At 52.1% G+C, this 19,594-nt stretch overlaps 1 protein-coding gene across 2 annotated transcripts; it reads right to left on the bottom strand.

Annotated features, from left to right (window-relative positions):
• Positions 1 to 6: 6 nt before the first annotated feature.
• On the bottom strand, positions 7 to 19,447 carry ambra1b (autophagy/beclin-1 regulator 1b). Of its 2 annotated transcripts, none has more exons than XM_082538631.1 (19): positions 18,994 to 19,447; positions 16,352 to 16,557; positions 15,743 to 15,801; positions 15,333 to 15,516; positions 14,067 to 14,239; positions 13,854 to 13,920; positions 11,908 to 13,424; positions 11,510 to 11,596; positions 9,780 to 9,968; positions 8,692 to 8,772; positions 8,503 to 8,603; positions 8,231 to 8,341; positions 7,857 to 8,045; positions 7,615 to 7,769; positions 6,158 to 6,297; positions 5,686 to 5,790; positions 4,959 to 5,146; positions 4,441 to 4,563; positions 7 to 2,807 (listed from the first exon to the last, which is right to left on the bottom strand). In XM_082538631.1, exons 2-19 carry the CDS (start codon positions 16,481 to 16,483, stop codon positions 2,332 to 2,334), a joined length of 4,077 nt encoding a protein of 1,358 aa, XP_082394757.1. In that variant the 5' UTR covers positions 16,484 to 16,557; positions 18,994 to 19,447; the 3' UTR covers positions 7 to 2,331. The 2 variants fall into 2 exon arrangements, with proteins under 2 accessions (XP_082394757.1, XP_082394758.1); XM_082538632.1 differs by lacking the exon at positions 18,994 to 19,447 and adding an exon at positions 17,020 to 18,986 and having other exon boundaries at positions 16,352 to 16,552.
• Between the last annotated feature and the right edge of the window lie 147 nt (positions 19,448 to 19,594).

Here is a 19,594-nt window from a genome sequence, read left to right as displayed (position 1 = left end):
CAGAGGAACTCTCAAAGCTCTTTAATTACATCTAAAAGTCAAAGCAAAGAGTCACGTTAGCGCTGTACAAACTCCACAGTCTGACACACAGGTACCGATCGGACTCACACCGCTGCGCTATTCACATCCACCCCCCCACCCTGATCTCACACACACACTCAAATCTTCACTGATCAAGTAAAAAGCCAGGAGGAGCATTCAGAGTCTCGCCTGCAGAGTAAAAGCTTCAATAAAAAGTGTCATGAATCCCAGAGCTCCACTCAGCACCCCCACCCACAGCCCCACCTTAAAATGCCATCAGTACATGAACTTCTAAGCACACGTGGAAACAAAAAGGACAGCTGGATGCTGCAGGAAGGAAAAGTTGCGCTTGATCACAAAAATTCAAGTTTTCTTCTGCAGGATTTTGAAGGATGAGGAAAGGTGTGTGTGTGTGTGTGTGTGTGTGTGTGTGTCCACTCAGACATCTTCCACTACAGGAGCTCGGTGACCCGACTCTTAAAGCTGACATTTAAAGTGTGGGTAAGTGCTCGAGGTGCTCCTCAGTCTCTATACGAACAACATGAGCTGCACCAAACAGCAACGTCCACACCGAGACCTGCAGTTCCTCTGACGTCCAGCAGGGGCCTCACACACTCCTAACGTCTACAGCCTGACAGACAAACTGTTCTGGTCTCTATACATCACTTCCCCTTTGTAACACCTGTGGGGCAGGGCTCTATAACTCACCTGTCTTAATTGGAGAAGGGCTTGTATTATTAGGGGTGTGGCCTCTGGACCAATAACATGGCTGCTGTGAGGTCACTAACAGGCTGTCCAAGAACACTGAGTGAAATCTGAGGGTTTAGATTGGATGTTACCGAGCAACAGCAAGTTCCTGTAGTGGTAGACACACACACACGCATATTTTGACTCTTCGGCTCATTAACCCCCCCCCCCCCCCAAAAAAAAAAAACAAAAAACAAAAAACCCCAAAAGGAAGAAAACAAAAGTCTTGGACTTTATTTTGGTCGTTTAACAGAAGACGACAGCTGTCAGGGAGACTCGTCTGCAGTTCTCCGTCCTTAATAAAAAAGTCATAATAATAATGATGATAATAAATCCACTCATCACCTGGTCAGTAACAGCAGGAAGTGACCGCGCAGGCTGAATGTCGACCAATCGGCGAGTTTGGATGAAAGCATTACAGACACGATTGATCTCCGGTGTCTGAGTCATAGCGTGAAGTTGGCGGTCGGCGCGCTCACGCTGCAGCGTCGTTCCTGCACGGAGGACAAACGCCGCAGCTTCCTGGAACGTTTTGGTGTCGTTTCTACATTTAGAGCGTCGGTCAGTGCGGCGCCCACGTGACCTTTCACCCAGCTCGTAGGGACCGTAGCCCGAGAGAACCCCACGCCCCTGTGAAACCCCTAACCCCGCCCCCACCGGCTAAACATGTCGTGCAAACCCCACCTCGCAATCACCTTCACTGCGAACTGAGACCGCTCCGAGATGCAAACATCCAAACGTGATGAGGCGGACAGGAAACGACGCTCAGCTAACCCCCCCCCCCCAAAGAAAAACAAAAAACAGACAAACTGTGGTTTCAGTGAGAACACACACACACACACACACACACACACACACACACACACACCTCGGTTAGCACCAAACACACTGTAGTGCAGCTGGGTGGGGTTGGTGGGGTGGGGAGGGGTCAGAGCAGGTGAATCTCCGCCTCCTCGTTGCCCTAACAGGAAGTGATTCTCCTCGTTTCCAGCCTTAAACACAAACATGTGTTCGATGAGCTGCAGCATTATTTCGAGACATGCAGGAGCTTCCGTTTGTTTAGTCGAGCGTGTGCGTTCAGTCATCGGTGGTCGCTCGCCGCCGTGCAGAGTCCTGCCTCAGGCACACGCAGCAGTGACACGGTACAAAAACGTAGTGCTGAGTTCAAACACTTCAATCACTATTTCACATCTAAGGTAACGTCACATGGCACCAAACGCAGCACGTTGGAGTAAATGTGAAAGAAGCCACACCCCCACCCCTCCATCACCAGGCGCAGCGCGTCAGGAACCTCGACCTTCATCGTGCTGGGAGAGAATCAGGTGGGGAGGAGCTCCGTGCCTCCGTTCAAGTAGGAGCTCCTGTGAGGAATGATGACGGTCTAGCTTCGGTCTGGGTTCACGAGCGCCAACGCCACTCAACAGAAAGGCTAGGGGGAGGGGGGAGGAGAGGTCTTTGTGTCCCTTCGTTTCCAGGTGGGAGACCCTGTGTGGGGTCGAAGCAGCACCCATTTTGTGAGATAAGGCTTTGAGGAGCCCCCTTAACCGTCAGCCAATAGGAGGACTACCTGCTGTATGGGTCACCGGGGTAATTGTTGGGGCCGCCACCGCCAGGGAGGGGGCTGTGAGAGGAAGAGGAGGAGGGACCCGGCAAGGAGCTGTCGTCCGCCCGCCCGCCGTCGAACACGTCGTCCACGTCCACAGCCAGAGAGAGCGTGGGTGGCGGCGGAGCCCACACGGGACCGAGCTGTTCGCTGGCCTGCGGCGCTGGGCGCAGGTAGGACTGGGGCTGCGAGGCGACGAGGAGCGGACCGGAGGTGCAGGGGGCCGTGGCGACGGGCTCGGCAGTGGGCCTGGAGGCGCCCGTCTGCGAGCCGCGGTGGATGCGGTGGCTGACAATGATGTTGTTCCCAAAGCCGCCCATCGAGGCCATGGTGGTGCTCTGCTCCCGCTGGACCACCGCCGTCATGCCGCCTTCAGCGATCAGCCGGCGGATTCGTGCCAGAGCGTCCTCGCCAGACCCGAACTCCGAAGACTCTCCTGAAGCAAAGAGAGCAACAGAGACAGCGTGAAGATAAACACGTGATCGTCATCGTGTCTCCCCTCAGGTCATCTGTTTATAAATATTCATCTTTAAATACAAACAGTCACAACATTTCACCCAAAACACACACACACACACACACACACACACAGACGCGCGCGCACACAGACACACACAGACAGACACACACACACACACACACACACACACACACAGACACACACACACGCGCGCGCACACAGACGCACACAGACACACACACAGACGCGCGCGCGCGCACACAGACACACACACACGCGCGCGCACACAGACACACACACACACACAGACGCGCGCACACACACACACAGACAGACACACACACACAGACACACACACACACACACACACAGACGCGCGCACACACACGCGCACAGACGCACACACAGACGCGCGCACACAGACGCGCGCACACAGACACACACACACAGACACACACACACACACAGACGCGCGCACACAGACACACACACACACGCGCGCGCACACAGACACACACACACACGCGCGCGCACACAGACACACACACACACACACACAGACGCGCGCACACACACGCGCACAGACGCACACACAGACGCGCGCACACAGACGCGCGCACACAGACACACACACACACACGCACACAGACACGCACAGACGCGCGCACACAGACACACACACACGCACACACACACACGCGCACAGACGCACACACACGCGCACACAGACACACACACAGACGCGCGCACACAGACACACACACAGACACGCGCACACAGACACACACACAGACACGCGCACACAGACACACACACAGACACGCGCACACAGACACACACACACGCGCACAGACGCCCGCGCACACAGACACACACACAGACACGCGCACACAGACACACACACACACACACGCGCACAGACGCACACAGACACGCACAGACGCGCGCACACAGACACACACGCGCACAGACGCACACAGACACGCACAGACGCGCGCACACAGACACACACACACACACGCACAGACGCGCGCACACAGACACACACACACACACGCACAGACGCGCACACACAGACGCGCGCACACAGACACACACACACACACACGCGCACAGACGCACACAGACACGCACAGACGCGCGCACACAGACACACACGCGCACAGACGCACACAGACACGCACAGACGCGCGCACACAGACACACACACACACACACACACACGCGCACAGACGCACACACACACACACACACACACACACACACAGACGCACACACACAGACGCGCGCACACAGACGCGCGCACACACACGCGCACAGACGCCCGCGCACACAGACACACACACAGACGCGCGCACACAGACACACACACACAGACGCGCGCACACAGACACACACACAGACACGCGCACACAGACACACACACAGACACGCGCACACAGACACGCACACACAGACACGCACAGACGCGCACAATGTTTGATATAAATATTTGTAACAAAACAAACGAGGTAAAAACTGAGGATCAACATGGAGGCAGAAATGAGACGATGATGACGCAGTAACAGGTTATTATGAGGTCGTGTTGAGAAGTCAGTGGGTGGAGTACCAGCAGCGGTGGAGGTGCCGGTCTCTGCTTCAGCTGGGACTTCCTCCTGAGCTTGGCTGCTCTGAGACGCCTCCACCTGAGCCTGAGCTGCTCCACTGGTGGACGGAGCTTCAGGAGGGACACCTGGGAAGAAACACACCTGATGAGACCACACACACACACACACACACACACACACACACACACACACACACACACACACACACACACACACACACACACACACACACACACACACACACACACACACTTAAAGTGGACGGGTATTAACATCTTCATGGGGACCAGAAAAGTTTACTATACTTGTGGGGACAAACAGGCCTCGTGGGTCCTCACGAGTTTGAAGCATTTTTGAGACTCAAAATGTGGTTTTAGTGTCAGGGTCACAACTAGGTTACGGTTAGGTTTGGGGTCAGGGATTCATTTTTAATGGTTAGGTGCTAGGGAAACCATTATGTCAATGAAGGTCCTCACTAAGATAGATGAACGGGGTTGTGTGTGTGTGTGTGTGTCAGTACTCTGAGCAGGCTGCGAGGCGCTCGGCTCCGACAGCTCCCTCTCTGTTTGAGTCTCAGCGTTTTGCAGCTGGATGATTGGCGTCTGGGTTCCTTGCGATGTCACTGAAGGGGTGGGGTGTCGGGGCTGCAGGCCAATGGCGTTCATCAGTCCCATGTCTCTGCCCGGCGTCCAGCCCGAGCGGTTCAGCCTGAAAATGAATCACAGGCCAATCAGAAACTCAAAGATCCAGACACGTAGCGATAAACTCTCACCAGCAGGGGGCAGCGATCGATGGAGAGGTGTGAGGAGACTGAGCTGTGTGCGTTTCTTTTTAGCCCCGCCTCCACGCTGTTCTTACCTGGTTCAGTTTCTGCCGAAGCTTTGAATCCATTTTCAAACAAATGTACAAAATGCAGCTTTAACCCTTCAAAGCCCAGCGTTTCGTATGTGTTTCTGTGAGCTTTCAGGCTTCTTCATCATCAGTGTGACTTCTTTACTCTCAAAATAAATGATATCAAAGTTTTTAATGACTAAATTGCAGAAATATGGTTATGTAACAAATTAGAATGCCTACATGCAGATTTGATATACTTTGTCTCAAGGTTCAAACACTCCACAACGTGAAGATTTCACGTTTCAGGTTTTAAAAGGGTCAAATAACCCGAGCGCCCGTCACCTGCGACGCCGACCACGCGTTACGAGCAGATAAAAAGCAGGCGCAAACATCGCCGCAGGCCCTGAACTCACCCCGGCCTGTCGGAGCCTCGGCTCCGGCTCGTTCCGCTGTTGTTGACGCTGAACAGTGGCTCGCTGCTCGACTCGCTGGGGCTCTCGCCGTCGCTTCGATAGAACCTACACACACACACACACACAACCAAAGCTGGTCAGTTCACTTCCACTCAGGAAGCCTCACGGGGGGGGGGGGGGGGGCTTCGTGGACTCACACAACTGCATTAAAACACACTAATCGGGCTCTTCCAGTTAATGGTCTTCCTGCTCGGTTTGAGGATAATCAGATCAGAAGACGCGAGGGAGCTCTGAGAGCAGGACAGCTGAACGCGTGCTCGGTTATTTAACGTCACGCTCAGTCTGCAGCTTCTCATTCGCACAGTCAGCTGCAGAAGCCTGAATCTGCACGCCGACCTCCATCCCCGACCAGCGTTTTTGAGTCTGAGATGTCTGACTTAGCGGGACTTTGTTTTCGTGCCTGCAGACTCACACAGGCCGGCAGATCACCAGGTCTCCCTTGTTGGTTCCGTAAGCCAGTCCCATCCCTGGATCCGGCAGCCAGCGAGCAGAGTTGATGCTGACGTGGCGCCTCTGGTCCGGAGCCATGGGGTAGACCACGTTGAACACCATCTGAAACACAGACACACTGCAGCTGAAGCACATGCCACAGCAAAGCTGCGTAAAACCAGCTTTTCCCAAACGACGGGATGTGGAGCTCGTCCTGGATCTAAGCTCACCGCTCACTTTTGTTTTCTGGAACGTGGACTCTGCAGCGCGGGGAGCGTCCCATTCTCTGTGCTCAACTTTAAAGAATGTTCTCCTGAAAATAACGAAACACTGGCAGTGGGCGGTACTACTTGCTATTCAGGATTTTTTAAAAAGTTGACCTCTGACTAGGGCTGGGCGATATGGCCTAAAATCCATATCGCGATATAATTTTAAGCATGTGCGGTAACGATATATATCACGATATATTCTTTTCTTCTTTTGGCTGCAGAAATCTGTTAAAATGTTTTAGTACAACTGTGGTAAGCCGCACAGCTTGATGGATGGTCAGAGCATTACGGCTGCTGTAGTGAAGAGCTTCAGAGTAATCTGGGTCCAAAACTCCGTCAACTTCAGGTCCAAAAGTCAAACGAACACTGAGAGTTAAAAAACTCTAAAGTCTTTCATCTTTAATTAAATCATCAGCGTTGCTGCTTTACCAGGTGTAACAATTAAGTTTAACATCCAGGCATCCATGAAAACAGAAGTTATTAAATTTAACGGAGTTAGAAGTTAGCAGGAAGTTAGCTCGCTAGCTTCCACCCAAACATTTCATACCATGTCCTGACTGCAGGGTTTTGGAAACTAATTCAAACGTACAGCTCTGCTATCACTTCCAACATAAATGAAGACAGAAACTAAACAGCAGTGACGTTTGTAGGGTTACTGAAGTTGGGCTAGCTGGTATATAATGATGTGCTAAGTGATTGCTAGCGACACAGCTATGTTAGCATAACATTAGCACAGTGAAGCTGGAGGATGAACGCCAACTTTTTTTCCACTCGATAAAAGTTAACGTGAGGGATTCTGGTGGTCAGGGACAAATGCAATCACATAGCAGGATGCTGTACACGGGCCAAACTTCAGTCAGGAGAACAACTGAGATTCAAACTCGCCTATGGTACCAATTTCTAAATCCTTCTCAGGTTATCAGACTCACACCCCAGCAGCCTTTTACAGTGAAACATGAAATAAGACTTGGTGAGTTTTCATGTATGTGGAGGAAAAATTCCCTTAAAAAAAAAAAAAAAAATCTGAATTTCACACAAACTCTTCAACTTGTCTGACATCCTCATCGTTTACATGCTGCCCGCTGATCTGACATCAGTTTTTCGATTTGTCCTCTGTAAAAACAAACCTGACCCGCAGCTTTCTATCAAATAAATCTGAGGCCCCTCTCACCCTGATGGACGTCTCTCCTCCGTGCGGCTGCTGCAGGCGGAAGACTTGCGCCACCATGTGGTCAGTGGTGGGATGCAGCAGGATCCTGCGGGAGGCCAGGCCCACCATCACGTAACAGCCCATCGGAGACAAGCTGACGGAGATGGCGTTTGGACCTGAGGGAGAAAACACCGCTGTCACCGTCACCATCCTACAAACCTGGACGTGTGACAGAGAGAGCCGCCGTCTCTGTGAGGACGTACCGAATCGCTTGGTGTACAGCATCTCTCCCAGGTTGTGGGGGGCGAGCGAGTAGATGGCCAGGATGCCCTCGTCTGGGAAACCGCGCTGGCTGCTGGGAATGAAAACCGCCAGCAGCTGCCCGTCCGCAGAGATGTCACAGCTGGCGTCGTTGTAGATTTTACAGTTTGGCACCAGAACGTTGACTGAGGCTGTGGGAGGGGCAGAGAGACGGAGTCTGTGAGGCGTTCAGACAAACAGACTCAGAGCGGCTTGTTTGTTAAACCCCGTCAGAGTGGGTGACCTTTAACCCCTCCAAACCGGGCTGAGCAGGAACTGAACAGAAAGAGTTGAACTAAAGCGGAGGACTCAAACCCTCGGCCTCGCGCTGTCGTACCATTGCTGATCTCAGGAAGGTCAAACTTGGTGAAGTCCCACCACTGCAGGCGGTACGTGGTGTTGGCGATGTTGCTGGCGACCGCAGACTGACCGTCCCCGATCGACGCCCCTGTGGAGGACAGGAAACGACGTCACTGGGCATGCTCGGTAACCCACATCTCCATTTGAAGAAAAAAAAAACAAAAAAACAACAACTTTGTGGTCACCGTGTCCTGACGGAGGTCGGATATGAGCCGCCTTCTTTTTAAATAAAGGTGTGTGCGTGCATACCTGCGAGCACCCTGTTGACAGAGGAGTGTGTGGCGAGCCCAGGCTGCCCTCGCTCGTGGAAGATGCCGGCGTAGGGCAGGTACTCGGGCAGGAGGAATCGGCTGCAGGATGACAAACAGGAATGAGATGAGAACCAAAGCGGCGAGCGCGAGTTTACCAGGTTCAGCGGCGGGTTCGGAGCCAACTCACCGAGGGACGAAGCGGCCCAGCGAGGGCGCAGACATCCTGGCGTTTCGAGGCGTCCGGTGTCGCGTTCTGTCACTGTTGTCGCTGCAGAAACAAAGAGAAGGACTGAACAACCGCGACTCAACCAGCGTTCGGACGCATCAAAACTCGTTACTGCGGTGATGTCATTCATCGCTGTAATCACATGATCTGAACCCGCCAGCATCGCCAGTTTCCCGTCTTGGTTTTGATTAAACAAAAGTAAATTAAATTCAGCCTCTTCTGAAAACAACTGAATTTAGCTGTGGCCAATAAGAGGGCAGCTGAGACGCGCTGCACGCAAACATATCTACAGCGCGGTGAAAAGAGCCCCGCCCACCACGGGAGAAGCTGGGACGGAAACACGAGGACTCGAGTCAACAACATCAGGGCTGCACGCTGCGTTTCTACAGGACAGCTCAGAGCGGGGCACAAACGCCGTCTGTGGACCCGCCTACCTGACGGCACGTGACAATAATTTACGAGCTCACGTCTGATTTCAGCGATTTTAAACATCTGAGGAAAATTCCTGAACGGACTCCAGAACAGCGTTTTGTCCCGATTCATTTTCTAATCTTCGATGATGGACCGCCATTACACAGTTTTAACCACTCCTCCTAACGCACGCTCAATAATCCACCAGAGCCAAGGGCCAGGGCCCGTGGCCACGCCTTAATGATGATGTCACATCCTGGACAGGGAGGAACGCTGGTTTGAGTGAAAAGGGAAAGACCATCTCTGAATGGAGGAGGGGCCTAAGGGTACATCTGTCGCCATCTTACAAAGCTGTGATTGCAGCCATTCCCCAGCTCTCTGTGACCGGGACTGATGGTTATTGATCAGTGATCATAAACTGACCTCACAGCCTGTTGTTAGTTTCAGTCATTGTGCAAATAAGGTTGAAACCTGCAGTCACCTGGACCAGTGATGAAACGTCCCAGTGAACAGAATAAACTTCTGATTCGTTTTACTCGAAATGAGCCAACCTAACGAGCGGCTGCGCTGACAGGATAAGACCGGCTCGGGTCACAGTGTGCTGTGTGAGCCATGAGAGGAAGGCGACTGAAACTTACTCGAGATCCTCAAAGTCCACGTCGCCACTGTCCATGGAGCTGGGCGGGTTGCTGGCCGGGCTGTCTGACGAGGAGGACGACATGGCCCGCAGCCGGTTCTGCTGGTAGCGGAGCGAGCGCTGGCGAATGCTGTCGCGCCTCGACAGATACTGGATCATCCTCTGAGCGTAGTAAGCTGCTGGAGAAAGCCTGCACAGCAGAGGGCAAAAACTCTTTATCAGCAAGCGTCTGCAGAAACCTCTCAAACTCTGACCTCGACAGAGGCAAACCCAGCGACCTCGGCTTTGTCCATCATTTACCCAGAAACACAAGCGTGTGCAGCAGCTCACATTTAACCCCCGCTGCAGCGTTCAGGTCTTATTGGTGGGCGTTCACTTTTTTTTGACACTGTAATTTTTATTGATAGTTTTGTCACAGTTTAAACATAGACATGTTTTGCATTACAGGAGAAATAACCATGCAAGCACACAGTCAAAACAAACAGAACTAAAGCGAACAAAAGGTGTGGGTGCCAATTCTAATCAACTACCGTATGCATGCCTGCCTTTACTCCGCAGCATACATACTCCAGCTTATATACGTACTTTTATACGGGCATGCATCAATAGATATACAGAGTTATAGACCTTAGATGTTTTGTTCGTTCAGTAACTTTCCTTGGTGCCATATAATGTCCACTTCTCCCACTTAGCAACGAAAATATCTTCCTTTAATCTGAGAATGTAAGTCATTTTTTCCATTGCATAGATTTCTCCAACAATATTTAACCAGTCTTTTGATGAAGGCGGATCCAGTTTGTACCAGTTTCTTGTTATAGCTTTCTTTGCAGCTATCAATAGGATTTTTGTCAAATACAAGTCGTCGTACAGAACATACTCTCTAATATTCCCAAGATATACAGTTTTAAAATTGTGTGGTAATTGATAGCCCAAGATATTGCCTATTACAAGACTCACGTTCTTCCAAAAATGATGCAGTTTCAGGCACTCCCAAAACACGTGCGCATGGTGTGCTTCCATGTTACCACATCTTCTCCAGCATGGCAAACTGTCTTGAGTCTGTTTACTTTTGATTTTTGGTGTAATAAAGAATCGAGTAAGATGTTTCCACCCAAATTCTCTCCAGCATCTTGAGTTAGTGGTTGTGTTCTGGGTGTCACACATATCTAACCATTCCTCAGTTGAGATATCAGTTTTTATTTCCTGCTCCCATTTCTTTTTTATGTATTCAGTTGATGTTGCCGTGATCTCTCAGATTTTTATATAGTACAGAAATCTCCTTGAATTGGAGGCCCCTGTATGATTTAATTATACAATTCAGGATGCCATAAGACTTACGCGAACTTCGTACTTCCTTTGAAAAGTAGTCTCTGAGTTGCAGGTACCGGTAAAAATCGGTTTTCTGTAGACTATACCGATCTTTTAAATCTTGGAAACCCATCAAATGGCCATCTTTCATTACTGTACAAATCGCTGTTATTCCTTTTTGTTCCCACTTCCTGAATCCGGCGTTCACATTTTTAAGAACTAGTTTAATGAGCTCAACGTGTCAGCAGCTTTTTCTACGTTTAGATCTGTGTGATGTCACAGAGAGCAGACACCTCTAATGCGGTCCAGTGTGAGATAAAGGAGGATTATTCTGAACTGCGACTCATGCCAAGCTGGCCTGGGAGAGTTAAATCAAAGCCCATATTGAACCTAGACTCGAGGTACACGGCGGTGCTTCTGTACCTGGCTGGGTCGGGGTAGATGGGGTGGTCTCTGGAGCCGGACATGTCGTAGCGAGACAGTGACAGGAGAGAGGATTCCAGCAGCCGCCTGGGCGAGAAACAGAGGCACACAGAGCGCGCTCAGTGTTCGAGACACAGATGGTAGCTGATTATAAGCACTGCTTTCATGCTCAGCTAACTGTGTGATATCAAGCAGATAGACTCCAAAGTCACCCTCACAGTGCTGCCTTAAACCTGCATTCTTCCTAAAGCCCAGCAGGGGGCTGAGCTCAGCTCAGCTAACACTCTCCTGGTGAGTTCACGAGTAAAACAAGAGGCTCGTTTAGGAGCTACGGTCCGATGGAAGGACCAGAATCTGACCTCATAAAGCTGCGATGGTGAAAAGAAAAGGTGACGTACCTCCTGAGGGAGTCCTCGTCTGGCGGGTCGACGGGCATTTCTTGGCTTAAGGCCTCTGGTGGCTCCGCCGGCCGGCCTGACGCAGCCTGCCGGTACACCCTCTCCCACTGCGCTGTGTCCTGGTTGTACACCAGGCCCACCGTCTGCTCCCCGGGCTGGGTAGAGGACGGGGCAATGGGGAAGGCCACTCCTGTTCCTCCCACTGTTGCTGCTGGGGGAGGCGGCTGCTCGCTGGACTCAGGAGGCGCCCTCCTCTCCTGTGTTTGGACTTCTAGCATCCTTCTGGCCTCATCGGGCTGCCAGTGAGAGGAAGGAGAGGGAAAAGAAGCAGAGGAGGAAGAGGGAGGCTCCAGCATGGAGGTGGAGGCGGAGGAGGTCTTGCGCTCCCAGCGCTGGGAGTCGTGGTTGAAGGTGAGCAGGTTGTGGCAGGCCCGGCAGCGGTTCAGGTGACCACGGGAGGCGGGGGGAGGGACGTTGTTCTCCAGGCTGTGGGAGCTGGGGGGCGGGGGGAGGGGAGGCTGGTAGTGGATGATGGTGGGGGTGGAGGAGGATGAGGAAGGCCCGGGCCGGTCCGGGTCCATGTTGTTGTTGAGCAGTTCCTGACTCTGCTCCTGGCCTCCGTCGGCCATGGCGCCGCCCAGCGCCGGCTCCATGTCGATGGGGCCGATCTCCAGGAAGTAGCGGCTCAGGTTGCACTGCAGCACGTTGCGGAAGGAGGCCGTGTTACCACGGGCACTGTCCCAGAACGGGTGATGCCCGCTGCTCGTGCTGGCGGTATCCCGGGCTCCGGGCTCTCCCTGCTGGGGGAAACCCCGCCCCTCGGTGGCGGAGGTGTAGACGGGGGAGTGAGAGGAGCCCTCCTGCTGGCGGAGCACAGACAGAAGGCTGATGGAGGAGGAGGCGGAGGTTCTGGGAGGCAGCATGCCAGGATTTATCCCCCCCTCCCTCACACTCAGCAGGTTGCGAGTCCAGTCGGGTGCCGGTCTGGGCGTGGAGTGTGGCTCGTGGCCGCCCGGAGGGGCGGGGTTAAGAGAAGCGCCGGCGCTGTAGTAGACAGAGGTAAAGGCGGAGGTTCGCTCCGAGGGCTGTCTGGGCTCAGTACGAGCTGAGGAGAAGGTGGAGGCCGGGGGAGGCTGGAGTGAGTCCGATGATGCCCGTGGATCGGGCGGAGGCACAGAGGCTCCGTCTGGCTGGGGCGCCGTTCGACTGATGGAGCAGCGACTGCACATGCACACCATGCCCAGGTGCTGGGTGCAGCCGGGCAGGGGCGGACCGCGCTCCGAGCTGGGGTACTGGGCCAAAGGGATGCTGGGAGACTCGGCCATGTTACTTCCATTTTCCCCGAGAGGCCGCGGCTGCTCGCCTCCGGCCTGAGCCCCAGGGGAGCGGGACGACAGGATGTGGAGGAAGTTGTGGAGGATGGGCGTGCGGCGAACCGGCTGGGAAGGCAGGAAGGAGCGCTGACGGAAGTGAGGCATCTCAACGCTGTCCATGGGAACCTCCGAGTCCTCCTCGCCCTAAAGGAGGCAAAGAAGAAGAAAACACCTGATCACTGAAGGCAGGTTAAACGGCAGAGACAGGACGACCTCTTCTACTTGTCACCCAAAACCTGCCATGGTGATGTCATCCTCAGCAAACGCATCTGCAGTCACCTCCCAGAAAAATCAACCAATCGTAACACAGACACAGGAAAACTGTAACGACCAAACCGAGGATCCACACAGGAGCGAGGGGGCAGGTCCACCTGACTCGGTGCTAGCTGTGCCTCAGACCTCTCAGTGCTCGGCACGCCCTCAGCTCCATGACATAATACAGCGTGATGTTCTTTTTTGCATTACTCGCTCTCTTGGTGAGGTGTGCAGCTGAGGTTGTAGGTGAACCATGGCGGTCATCCTCTGAAACATGACGCTACCTCGCTAAGAAATGGCTTCAGATCATCTTCGTACCTGCTGATTGGATGGATTCACGATCGCCGTGAGCAGGTTGTGACCGAGAGGGTCGAAGCGTACCAACCTGACAGACACAGAGAAGAAGTCGATGAAAACACCTGGCTCCAGCGATATGTTAATAAAAACGTAACAGCAGCACGCTCCGTTATTACTGTCACGTCATGCACATGCTCAGACTCGACCTCTGACCAGCGGCCGTGTTTAACCCACCGCACTCTCTCCGTGTCGCTGCCCGTTTTCACCACGGCGAAGGGCTCGGGGCGGCTCCAGTCCCAGAAGTGGAGCTCATTGTTGGTGGCGATCAGGAGCAGCTGAGCAGTTGGGTGGAAGGCCAGGGAGGCGATGGCGACGTTGCTCTCGGTAAACCAGCTCTCACTCCCGCCCTGCAGAACACAGTTACTCAGTTACGTCTGATGTAGAGCAGCGCGATACGACCAAAAATATTTATCACCATATACATTTGAAAATCTGCGATAACGATATAACTGACACGAGACAAAATACTTTACAACTCCACAACTTTATTAGTGCAAAAAACCCAAATCAATGTATCTTCACTGAAACAAGCAGCTGTTTTTTATCTGCATTAAAGTTATATAAACATTTAACAGAGCAAATGCAAACTCCTCGCTGACAGTTTAACCAAAAGGCATTTCAGTGGAAACTGGCCGACACATCCTCAGCATAACCATGTATAACATCCACAAACCTTAAAAAGAGGTTATACACACACAGTACGGTAACATTATGTTGAAGCACAGCACGTATCACTCCGCGAGGCTCCGCCTACGATAGCCGCAATGCTCCGACAATCCATCAAGCGGTGCGGCTTCGTAGCTCAGCAAAGTCGTACTGAAACATTTGACAGATTTTCGAGCGCCGTGCACATAAAATCGTTTCGAGGTCAGTAAACACAACCAGAGTTCATACATAAGGCACACGGGATTATAAGGGGCTCTGTCGACTTTCAGAAAAATCAAAGGATGATTTTAAGTGCGCCGTATTTTCCATACAACACGGTAATAACGACGGCCCGCTAGCATGCGCTACCAAAAATAGTGCTTTGTTGTGTATCTGAGGGACAAAAGCTAAACCAGTTCCACACCAGTGAAGCTGCAGCATTTTTACAAACCAGTTCAGGTTCATGGTTTCATTCAACGATTTGCTTTCACTCTCCTCATTCTGTGTCGCCTCCATGTGCGTATGTAAACAAAGGCGCTGCACATGCGCGTTTTACCCATATTCTATCGCCATATTTCATTTTCCTAACGTTGCCCAACATTACACCGGTAGTACCGTGACATGATACGGCCCAGCCCTAGTCTGATGTCCCGCTGCGTGAGCGAGGACACTCCAGAGTGCAGCTCGACAGAAACACCGACTCCATGTCCTCATCAACAGGCTGACATGAAAGCATTTAGCACCCTGCCCGACTGCTGCACTGCTGTACAATGTTGGGGGGGGGGGGGTACTCACATGCAGGTCCCAGATCCGGACTTCGCCATCAAGGCACCCAGAGGCCACCAGGCCAGGAATTGTGGGGTGAAAGGTCACACACCAGGGGGTTCTACGGTGGCCCACTAAGGAATGTAGGCACTTTCCAGTCTTCACCTCTGTTATGTAAATGTTGTGGTTGACGTGGGTCGAAGCCATGAGGGTCCTGCAGACACAACGTTTCCTCTGAAAGGCCCAGCTGAGACTCTTTACTCCAGTAAAGAGTCTCAGCTCCACCTACTCCACCTCAAACTCAACTATATACACTTTAGCTCATTTGTGTCTTTTTGGTAAAGTATCCTGATTAAACACCACTACATCGATAATACTCTGGTAAAAAGATCCAGTACTGATGGAGTCTCCGCCTCCACCTGTGCTCTGACTTCACTCACCTGTCAGGGCTGAAGGCCAGCAGGAAAGTTGAGCGAGGGCTGTCCGGCAGCTCCACCTTCTGTTGGAGACACAAACATTCACAGTCAGTGGGAAGCGCTCACAAGCACACACTCAAACACATCAGCAACGCCGCCTGCTACGAACAATCCGACCGCTCCCCACCAACGCCCTCCTGAGCCCTGCGGGCTGGAACTGGACGATTTTGTTTTCAGTTCCTCCCCACAACGCTCTGACCCCCACAGCTCTCACTTCTCTAATGTGCAGCAGAAGCGCCTCAGACGGGCATATTTGTCCCACTGTGGCCAAAGCTGGTAGGCAGGCGTATCCTGGTGTTAAACGGCCTCCATCACATACATCCCAGCAGCTGCTGGGAAAACTCAAGGAAAAACAAAGTTGATAAAAACTGATTCGGACCCATTTTTAACGATGATTCTTATCTGAAAAGCACTGATGAGTGCGTCACCGCACAAACAGGAGGAAGGCACAGAGCCATCAGAAAGCCTGAGCAATAAAAGCTAAATTATTAGCATTTCATTTGGGAGTAGGCTGTAGGGGGCGCCGTCTGAAAACGGTTTGGTTCTTAGAGGAAAGAAGAAGCTGAAACTTGCCTGACTCTGCCATTTCATCCAGCGGACTTTCTCCTCCACCAGGAGCTGCAGGAGGCGCTGCGAGCCAAAGATCTGCGAGCCGCGCTCCCGGCTGGACAGGATCCGGACAGAGTTCCTCTGACGAGACGCCATGATGCTACCGGTGTCCTCGGCTGATTGGCTGCTCACTCCCGCTGCTGCCAATCCGACGCCATGCAGAGTCTGGGCTGAGAAAAACAACCTGAAATAAATCGAGCTGAAAGAAACGGTTACTATGACGCTGCGGCGCGAAGTTGAGGCCAGGAGAGCGAGGGGGCGGGCTTTGGGCAGGAATGTCTGAACCATGAATTTCTGATTTTGTGTCAGAATGAAAATAATCATCAGCTGCTGTGTTAGTGTGAAGTCAGCTGGACTCTTTCATCAGTGATGGTTTCATTTCCACACTTTTTCCATCAAATTCACCAAAATTATGAAAACCAGTTTTTAATAATTTGGCCTTAAAGGTTTATTTACTCAAAAACAGGAGTGAGCCAGTCACACACAAACCCAGATTTATCAGCTGACTGATCTCAATCCATCACTCGGCGTATTAAAACTATATTAAACTGATAAGAAGAGCAGCGATGATGGCTGAAGGTCGCACCATTAAATGGCCTTCATCAGCCGAGCTTCAGTAAAGATCAGTTTACCGTCAGAACACATCAGAATCGTCTCTCAGCAGCTGGGAAGGTTTCACTGGTTTCACTGGTCGCCTGCAGCTGGAACAGATGCTGCAAACACATTTACTGACGACGCTGAAGCTGAGCTTCCATTTAAAACTTAGACCCAAATGGCGCGTGCAGCTGCAGGACGAGGGAGCGCCGTCAGCGTCACCAACCGGTGGAGATCATTTAAATCTAACCATGTGTGATTTTCAGCACAGTAAGAAAACACTCGGATTTCATGGCGTCACACGCTCCACGGCGCCACCTACAAAATTAGACCCCACTACTGAAAAGAGGAACGTGCCGAGCCCGGACAGGAAGCTGGAGACATCCTGCAGAGACTTTTGCTGCTTCCTCACCCCCACCTTTGAACCTTTCCTTTCACTGTTGCTGCCATCCTTCTGTCACATCTCCACCCACACTCTCTTTGGATGGTCGACCAAACTTAAACCCTCATTACCTCGGCTCCTTCCACCACCTTCAGAGCATACCTCCACCTGCTCCTCCTGTCACCACTGCAAACAGGAAGAAGCTCAGAGCAGATCCCTGACGTAATCCCACCCCCACCTTCAACACATCTGTCTCTCTGAGCGCACACCTCACCACTGCCTCTGTCCTCACACATGCCCCGCCCTCAGATGCGTCCTCGTGCAGCACCACAGTGACCTTCTCTAAACTTTCCATCAACACTCAAAGCAAACATCACGTCTGTAGAGCATGAAGCCACACTGCTGCTCACGGATCATCAGCTCTCTTCTTGCCCAGCTTCAACATCTCTTCCTCACATCTTCATCCCTCTGCAGTTACTACAGCTCAGCCTGTTCTTCAGGACCAGCACACGTCTTGTATGTTAAACAGCCTGCCCTCTCTCCTGGATATCTCCACACCTGCACAGGTATGTCATTAGGACCAACCACCTTTCCCCTCCTCCTCACTAGTCCTCTGCACTTCCTGGTTCACTAACTAGCTTTCATCCATTCCAAGTACCACTTCCATCGTTGCGGTACAGTCTTTTCAGTCATTAGTAGTCTGCATCTCTGTCCGTAATTACTCCAACCTGCTGCGCATCCTTTCCATCTCCATCCTCTGTGCCCAGCCAATCAATACCAGTCCGTCTCTCCATCCTCAGTGTCTAGCCTCTCATACAGCTCACTGTAAGTCTTTCCTGGCCTCCCAGTACCCCCGTCTTTTTTCATCCCACTTTTTATGTACCAGCCACTTGATCTAAATATTATCCTGTTACCACAGATACTGCTGGCGCAGTAATTATCACAGTATTTGTACTCTGAGACACACAACACTTCACAGTTTCAGTTCTGAGGGAGTCTGTCTCTGTGTGTCACTGTGCTCCTCTCATGAAGAGTTATGTGCAGACTGATACCAGCTGTGCTCAGTCTCTACAAACATCTGCTTTGGAACAAACAGCTGTTTTTGTTTTTTACATGAGCTTAGTCAGGCTGTTTGTTTCGTCTGTACAGGGTCTGAGACCCACAGACCCGGTGATTTAACGTCATCACTTTGCAATTTGCCAGGTGAGGCTGTTCTGGTTCCTCAGGTGACCCTAACCCAGAGCTGAGGCGCGTGAACCTGAAATAAAGAGGTTCGGAGGCAGAAACGTCATCACCGTGAACACACCTGTCACAGTCCGAGTCAAATGATAAAAATACAGAAATGTTTCAGCTTCACACAGCTGACTGTGAGCCTGAGGGCCTCCAGCCGGCACAAAGCCTCACACCCCCGCTCTGCTCACGGAACCAGAGCCGCGGTGAAGCGAGCAGAACCCAAGAGTGGACCTCAGCTGATCGGAACCGTCCGAGGAGCCCCTCAGCGCCTACATGTAGCTCCCAGGCAGCGTCGTGCCGAACCGAGCCCACAGATCCAACACTTTCACCCGCCCGGAGTCCATTCAGAGAGCAAACAGGGCGTGAATGAGAGGCTGCTGCTGTGAGCCGGGCCTACCTTCTTTTATGGATCCATTGCGGCGCTAAGAGCTACTGAACAGCTAGCTCGGCCAAAACGGAGACCGTGACCAACGAGCGCCGGTACGCTAAGATCCTCCGCTTTATCCCGATCTTCTACCGAGCACCGACCGCTGGCCTCAACGGGCAGCGCTCGTATTACAAGACGGGGGCGAACAGAGAAGCTTTTCTAAGGCATTGGTCCGATTTTAAAGAGGCTGCCCGACGTCAAACTGCTACTGCGTAACCTGCTAGCTGTTCGCTAGCCACATACTCAGACCTACCAACAGAGCCCAGACACAAAATCGTCGATCACGAAAGAGTCTGCTCACCTGCGCCAGGGCTTTAATAGCGCTGCCCGGAAACGAAGCCATCAAAGAAACTGTTTTCAAGAAAGGCGGTTTCACGCTTTATTGTGAGGGTAATTCAAGCACTGGAGTCCTATCATATATTGTTGGGCAGCAGGAAGCAGCTCTGACATCGATTAGAAAGCCTGGAAACAGTTGCTTTTATTAAAGAGATCAGAAATGTTTATTTATTTGTTTTTATTTGGACAGTTCATACACATAAACATCATTAACACGATAACCTGCCACAGATGG

Source organism: Aulonocara stuartgranti (genome assembly GCF_965226115.1).
Source record: "Aulonocara stuartgranti genome assembly, chromosome: 7".
In the NCBI taxonomy this organism is placed as follows: domain Eukaryota; kingdom Metazoa; phylum Chordata; class Actinopteri; order Cichliformes; family Cichlidae; genus Aulonocara; species Aulonocara stuartgranti.
Note: the sequence above shows the minus strand (reverse complement) of the source record. Positions and strands in the feature narration are given on the sequence as shown.

Coding starts and splice junctions, on each gene's coding strand:
- ambra1b (XM_082538631.1), bottom strand. CDS start 16,483: ATGGCGTCTCGTCAGAGGAACTCTGTCCGGATCCTGTCCAGCCGGGAG. Junction 8,773..9,779: donor GTGGACTTTGAGGATCTCGA/GTAAGTTTCAGT, acceptor TTGTTTCTGCAG/CGACAACAGTGACAGAACGC. Junction 7,770..7,856: donor GCTGTACACCAAGCGATTCG/GTACGTCCTCAC, acceptor TTTCTCCCTCAG/GTCCAAACGCCATCTCCGTC.